Raw genomic sequence first — 8,105 nt, forward strand, 5'->3', positions numbered from 1 at the left:
AAATATCTCGGGAACCAGTAAACTTTTGACTGTAATCTTTTTACCATCTGAAAGGACTGTTTCTTAACTTTATCCACGGTTTTGTTTCATTCTAAAAGCTTCAAAACTGACGGAGATATCGCTCAAACGGCGAAACACCTTATAATTCATATATATTTATTTGCTAATTCTTACAAAAAGTAATGTGACTCAAGGGAAATATAATGGCGCCCGGAAGTCTGGCGGACCGAATACCATATGATAGAGTATTCCCCGGCGCGGGCGGACAGTTTTTGATCGCATCAGAAGAGGAGAAAATGCTAAAAAACCGGATCTTGTATATTTTCCCATGATTCATCAAAACTCCCCGATTTTAAGCTCAAATAAATCGGAACAAAGGAATGATTAATGATCTGGATCTCGGATCATAAGCACGAAGTAATTCAGAAGTCCGCGGATCAGTTAATTAATTGGGAAGGCTCTAGAACATTAGTAATGATGTGGCTTCACAAAAAGGGGTCAATTAGAGAACAGTCTAGAAAGTTCCTTTATAGCCGAGTCATTTCTAAAGATAACCGTCCGTAATTAAGGCGGTGTAGAGCATAGCTTCAGCGCTACAAGATCCCGCTAAGATCGGCCCAAAAGACAAAGAAATGAATTACTTATTGCTGAGTCATGTCCTAAGTCCATTATTAAGCTTACACAGCCCAAGCCCCTATATCATTCTAGAACTATCTATAATACAAATGTAGCACATGTAACTAGTGCGAGGCGTGGGAGCAGAGAGGCCTCTGAAAAGCATAAAAGGACACCGCTTCTGCCCCCTCTCAAACCTCAGGTAGAAATAAAAGTTTAATTCTCCTCACCAGTGGTTGGTTCGTTTGCTCCAAAAGATAAAAGCAAATATTAGTTGTTAGCTAATATAAAACTAACACGTCACTCTAAGCGTGAGTTAGGGTCAGTTAGACACAGCTGAACAAAAGTGTCATAGTGAGAATTAGTGAGAATTTGGTGGAGGGACTTCTTAATTGAATAATCTCTCAGCAATACTTGGTTATCACACCACAGGAGAAAAGTGAGCGATCCTGAACCTGCTAGATAACTAGCACGCACTCTAAGCGATAGAAAGAGCAGTTTGGTCACTCCTGTATTGAGTAACATTTATTGCGGAATTATTTTATTAGCAGTTTTCCTTCAGTAAATTATCAGGAAAATCACATCCTACTGAAAAGTGGTAAATATAGGTGTAATATTGACTAGAAATCATAGTAAAGTCAATATAGAATTTTATCCGTAGACGATCTATACATCAGGTGAGATCGTTGGGGGGTGTTTATTGTTGTTTAGACAGTGAACAATCATATATTTGGCAACCAAAACACGGTCAGTACGCAAATCAGCACAAACTCTAATATCGTTATTGGACGTAGGAAACTGGTTACATAAGGTGATCCAGCTCCGCTCCTTCATCGGATAAAGGAATTAAGCCACCGGCGAACTTGCTGGAGACACTGAACACTCGAACAGGGTCTGAGAGATGACCATAATATTTGTACACGGGTGATGACATTGGAGAGAATGGAAGGCCAGATTGATAAGCATGCCATGGGGAACTGTGAAAGAATTTCCAAGCATCATGGATGACAGAGATTGACTTGTGATTCTTCTGTAAAACAAAGTGACGTCACTGCATTGAAACACAATTCATTTGCGGCTTCACCTCAAAATCATTCCAATCATCAGGAATATTGTTACCTCCTGCTCGGAAGAACGAGATCAAGTTTTTGTGTCCAAAATTGTTCAAATTCTCTCTGCAATTCATTAGACTCTTGTGAAAAGAGGAGCAAAGGGTCCAAGTGTTGGAACAGGTGTGTAAGCACATAGTTGACATGCTTGGGTGCCGGAGTGTTGTTCCTAGACTTCCACTTTTCTTCATCTCCCAAAGGAAGTTCAGTGGGGAGACCGAACTCATTCCTTTTAATGACACCATTCATACACCAGAGGAGCTGCAACCCAATTGAATACCCTTTCTTGCCAATCGGAATCCCGGTGATGAATTCCTTCACTGTTGCGTGGGAAAATTTGACAGGCCCTTTTTTCGCTGAAGGTATATCAATTATTGAGCTAAGGGGCTTGAGTATCGAGTGCACTTCATGCTCAGGAATCGTTCCAAGGAGCTGTGATAGGTCATACATGCTGAGTTTCCTCTGTGCAACAATCCAATACGATCACTGGGTGACCCTTTTCTGAAGACAATACACCCCCAAGTTCACGCATAGGGTTGATGATCCAAGCTTTCACCTCTTTCTCTAGAGGAGAACCATCAATACTGCTGAATAAAGCGGGATCCCGAAGTTGCCTGATAAGCGAGTTCTGATACTCGGCATTGAATGCCGCAAGCTGTTGGGCAAGGGTGGAGGGGAAGCGTGATATCGAATCGAGTCCTGTTCCCTCTTGGTTCTTATCCCAGAAGAAGGATGCTGCAAGGGTGTGCTGCTTGTCAAGCGTGGAAGCTACACTCATAGATATCGCAGTTTTCCCCATCCCAGGCGAACCACGCAGCCAGACAAATCAATTCTTAGGATCCCTCAGGTACTTGAGAATTGAGCTGCGGATTATCTCCCGAGTAGTTTTGGGGCTTTCTGACTTGCTCTCCACACAATAATATTCGGCATCTAATTTGGGCAGTTTTGAAAGCTCGTCTGAAAATGGCACTCAGATAAAGAGTCTAGAATCAAGCCAAAAGGACGAACAATCCACTGACACCTGAATCGTATGGAGAAGGTTTAAAGTTGTTGCCACCAGCTATAGAGAATGCTCTATTAGTTGAAGTCTATCGGCATAAATACCGATCTTGCGAACTGCAAACTGGGAGAGAGCTTCACTAATACACGTCCTCACACCATTTATGCTTTGCACTAAAGAGCCTGCCATGAATATTTTCCTCAAAGGCTTTCGATTCTGACTCTCGAGCGACTTGATCCTCTTTACCTGGTCTTCTAGGGCCCTGTCAACAATTTTTCAAATCTGAATGAAAGATCGGAACGGCAGCCACATACAAGTGTAAATCCTTGAGTGGGGAAATTACTTTGGGAGGAATGTGTCCCGTCCATAGCTGGAGGGGGTGCAGAATCATGTTATATGCATTTTGTACATCATCACTCAGCCCTTTGAAAGCTTCATTATTACCAGTAACATTCTACGTGAATGAAGCAAACATTAGGGATATATCATTACTAGTTGTGGAATGCCGAACCTCGTAAACCTGAAGCAGTTGTTGTTCTTGTTGTACTCTATTTTGTTACCCTGCAGCTGTGTTTGTACGTGGCAGTGCGGCTAGCCCGACTAATAATTACATCTGCATGTACATGAGGGGCTCGTCAATACAAGGTAGGGTTGTCTGGTTGGTGTGGTCGGGGTGACGGGGTCCTCTGGGTTGTGATGTCTGGGTTTAAGTCTTATCTGGGTATGCGTGGGGGTGTAGTGATGTCTATGTCACTCCTCTCTCCCTACGGGGGGTTACTGGTTGGGTACTCCTGTTTCCTGTTCCCCCGTTCGGAGTCGTTGTTATAAAAATGGGGCCTAATTGGCCCATTTCTATAGCGTCCGGGTGCAGGAGGGGGCCGTGACATTGAGAAGCTGTTACAATTAATGTAACAGATGTTGTAACAGTGGGGTTTACAATAACATGGACATCGGGTGTTTTGGGTGATAATAGCTGGTTCTTGTTGTTAATATTTACATATCACGTGACTTTGTACTGTACAGAGCCCATAAGAGGCTAGAAATGGGAAATTCCCATTTCCATAACAGTCGTTCTCTGTCTGTTCTTTTTGTTGATGGCCTGCGACTTCTTGATGAAGTCTGCTAGTCTAAGAATGCCTTTGGGCTTCCCCATAAGGGTCAAAAACCTGTTCTGATGGCCCTGGCCCAGTACGTGTCTATGTTTCTTAAACTGTGGGCATACCTGAAGGATGTGCTCTCTCATCTGGTTAGCTGCTCCACATGTGCACTCTCTACTCTCTGTGTGAATACCGAACTGGTGGTAGTATTCGCCCAGGTGTGCGTGGCTGGTGCGGAACTGGACCAGCCTGCTGAAGGTTTTTCGGTCCAGCAATTTGAACCTGGTGGTGGGTTTGATCGATGGGGGTGCTGTGTGGGATCCTGATCGGATCGGGGTGGGTGTGCTTGCCCAGTGTTCCTTCCAATCTTCTTCCATATATATAATATATAATAATAATAATAATCTCATATCTCATATCTCATATATATAATAAAGTCAGGTTGAATATATTGTTCTATTCAGTTTTTGTACTAGAGACCTTTAACCTGTGGGGTGCTCGTTCCTCGCACACACACGCATTTAGCAGTCTCTAGCTCCTGCGGAGGGCATCGGGGCTGTGCCCCGAACCCCCCTGGGGCATTGCCCCAGACCCCATTGGGGCACCACCCCATGCAACGACATCCTTGTTATTATTGTTCCCCATGTGCTAAAGAAATAATGAGATATATGGTGATTATTTATGCACCAAGGGGCCAGCCCCTTGAACCCCAGCTCCTGCAGAGAGCTATTGGGGCATTGCCCCAAGCCCCACTCCTGCGGAGAGCCTGGGGCTGCGCCCCAAACCCCCTGGATATATTTGATTATTTTTTACACCAAGGGGCCAGCCCCTTGAACCCCTGCTCCTGCGGAGGGCCATCAGGGCGCTGCCCTGAACCCCACTCCTGCGGAGAGCCTTGGGGCTGCACCCCAAACCCCACTCCATTAATCATGCACAGGAATGAGAAACACCTTCCCCAATCCAGGAGTGGATTGTTTTTCTTCATTTTCTGGCCATTTCTCCAAACCCACCACCCCAACCACTCCCCATCACATGAAATTCCTTGTGAGTTTATAAAACAGTGTTCCCCATGTTGCTGTGAATTTTCTTGATTTTATTTTATAGAGAGCACCTTACTTTTATTTTTATTCTATACTGTCCCATGTTGCCATGAATTTTCTGGATTTTAATTTGCATAGAATACCTTGGTATCATTTTTCTTGGTTTTCCCCCATTGCCGCAATTTTTTCAGATTTTATTCTATATAGAATACCTTGTTTTGGATGTTTCTATTTCATGTTGTCCCATGTTGCCATGAATTTTTCGAATTTTTACCTTATCTGGAACCTTAGTTTATTTTGGTTCTGTTGTTGGAAACTCCGGATTTTAACTTATTTACTTTCTATTTATTTATTTTACATGCGAAAATACAAAGAAAAAAACAATACTACCATTTATTGTACATGCCAATTTTCGACAAAAAAACAATAACTAATACAACAAAAATACTACTACTACTACTATTACTATAATTATTTATTCATTTACTATTTACTACTATTATTATTATTATTATTATTATTTACGACTATTATGACCTATTTATCTACCTATTTTATCTACCTATATTTACCTATCTATTTCATCTATTTTACATGCCAAAGTCACATGGGAACAAAAAGGAATTGCTCCCATGGGGGGGTGTAAACTGGTTTTGAGTGGGGGTATTAGTACTTTTTTGCATATGTCTGTGCGCGAAAAAAGTTGTGGGAGGTTAAACTCATTACTCACGTGAATTTCCTTAAACTAAACATATACACATGATTCTTTACATAAATCTATCATATCTCTGTCAGTTCTCATCCGTTTCTCCTCGGGTTTTTTTCAATGGGCGCGTCTTAATGTCCTGTACATGTTGTATTATTAGTCCGACTCGTCGTTAGGCCATCCTGAGGAGATTATGGCGATTTTCTTATTTCCCACACAAAACTGTATGGTATTATTCTTATATCTCGCTTAATACTGGACCAAACGTTTTATAATTTTGCATACCACTATATATATTATTAACGCAACTATTCCATATTTCTATATATTTTTTATGACGTCTGTGAGGCACTGGGAGCGTTTTCCCACGCACAGATCATGCGCGGAGCTGACACTGTATTCTTATCTCTGTCAGTTCCTCCTTGTTTCTCTTCGGATCTTTTTCAATGGGCGCGTGTCAATGCCCTCTACAATGTTTGTTATTACCCAAACTTGATATTTTGCGATCTTGAGGGTGCCAAGTGAAATTGAATAGAATAATTTGTCATATCTCGCTTGATACTGGACCAAATGCTCTGTAATTTTTCATGCTATTTTATATACTATCAACGCAAGTATGGCATATTTTTACATATTTTTAAAACATCTGTGAGGCGCTGGAGACCGTTTCCCACGCACAGATCATCCGCGGAGGTGGCACTGGATTGGTATCTCCGTCAGTTCCTATTCGTTTCTCTTCGAATTTTTTTCAACGGGCGCGTATTAACTCCCTCTATAATGTGTATTATTACCTCAACTTGATATTCTGCGATCTTGAGGGTGCCAAGTAAAATTTAATGGAATAATTTATCATATCTCGCTTGCTACAGCACCAAATGTCCTGGAATTTTGCGAACCATTCTATATAGTATTAACGCAGGTACCTAATATTTTTTCATATTTCTAAAACATCTGTAGGGTGCTGGGGACCGTTTCCCATGCACAGATCAGCCGCGGAGCTGACACTGGATTGGTATCTCCCTCAGTTCTTGACCGTTTTCCGTCGGGTTTTTTTCAATGGGCTCGTACTACCTTCACTTCCATTTGTTATTGTTGGTGAAAGTCGTGAATCAGCGTGAATGAGGAGGGGGAACGTTTTTTCCACAAATAAAGCATGTAGATTAGTATCTCTCTCAATTTTGATTTGTCTTTCGTCGGGTTTCTTTTAATGGGCCCGTACTAACCCTCTGGCCATTTTCTACTATTGGCGCAAGTCGCGAATAAGCGTTCATGAGGCAGTGGAACGGTTTTTCACAATTTTTCACAAAAAAAAGCATATACATTCGTATCTCTGTCAATTATCATTTGTTTTTCACCGTTTTTTTTGTACATACTTGTAACAATGCCTTCATTATCTTATACTATTGGCGTTAATCGCGAATGGGGGTCTATGAGGCAGTGGAACGTTTTTTCACATTGAAACAGCTCCCACGGCTCAGAGAACTGCATTGCTTACGTTAATTAAACTGAATAGGACAATACAAAAACTGAATAGAACATATATACTTATATATATATTATATTATATTATATATCTATATCTATCTATCTATATCTATATCTACAATCTACAATCTACAATCTATATATATAATAAATAAAGTATATAATAAAGTCAGGTTGAATATATGGTTCTATTCAGTTTTTGTATTGTCCTATTCAGTTTAATTAACGTAAGCAATGCAGTTCTCTGAGCCGTGGGACCTGTTTCAATGTTAACAATTGTACTAGATGACCTATCATGGTGTAATAATAAAAGATGGAGAGGTCGTTTGAGCGATTCCATTGCAAAAGACCCGATGGAAAACGGTTGAGAATTGAGGGAGATACGAGTGGTGGCCCATCCCAGCGCGAGGTGTGTGCGTGGGAAACAGTGGCCACGGCCTCAAACAGGATGTTTGACGATGTGCGCTAATAATATTAGATGGAGGGGCCGTTAATACAAGCTCATGGAAAAAAACCCGACGAAAAACGAATGGGATTTGACAGAGATATGCATGTACATGTCTTTTGTGTGTGAAATAATGTGAAAAACGTTCCACTGCCTCATAGACCCTCATTCGCGATTGACGCCAATAATATAAGATAATGAGGGCGTTGTTACAGTATGTACAAAAAAGACGGTGAAAAAACGAATGATAATTGACAGAGATACGAATGTATATGCTTTTTTTGTGAAAAATTGTTGAAAAACCATCCCACTGCCTCATGAACGCTCATTCCGCGACTTGCACCCAATAATAGCAAATAACCAGAGAATTAGTTCGGGCCCATGAAAAGAAACCCGACGAAAAACGAATCATAATTGACAGAGATACTGATCTACATGGTTTATTTGTGGAAAGATCGTGCTACTTCCTCATACACGCTGATTCACGACATGCACTAACAATACCAAATGTAGAAAGAGTTAATCCGGGCCCATTAAAAAAAAGCCCGACGGAAAACGGTCAAGAACTGAGGGAGATACCAATCCAGTGTCAGCTCCGCGGCTGATCT

General features: G+C 41.4%; 1 protein-coding gene across 1 annotated transcript; it reads right to left on the bottom strand.

Annotated features, from left to right (window-relative positions):
* Positions 1–1,730: 1,730 nt before the first annotated feature.
* On the bottom strand, positions 1,731–2,546 carry EI90DRAFT_3174744 (uncharacterized protein; the record flags this gene model as incomplete). The annotated part of the gene is made up of 2 exons (XM_039066338.1): positions 2,206–2,546; positions 1,731–2,156 (listed from the first exon to the last, which is right to left on the bottom strand). Exons 1-2 carry the CDS (start codon positions 2,521–2,523, stop codon positions 1,731–1,733), a joined length of 744 nt encoding a protein of 247 aa, XP_038918723.1. The 5' UTR covers positions 2,524–2,546.
* Positions 2,547–8,105: the final 5,559 nt, after the last annotated feature.

This window comes from Cantharellus anzutake, assembly GCF_015039405.1.
Source record: "Cantharellus anzutake strain C23 chromosome Unknown EI90scaffold_13, whole genome shotgun sequence".
Lineage (NCBI taxonomy): Eukaryota > Fungi > Basidiomycota > Agaricomycetes > Cantharellales > Hydnaceae > Cantharellus > Cantharellus anzutake.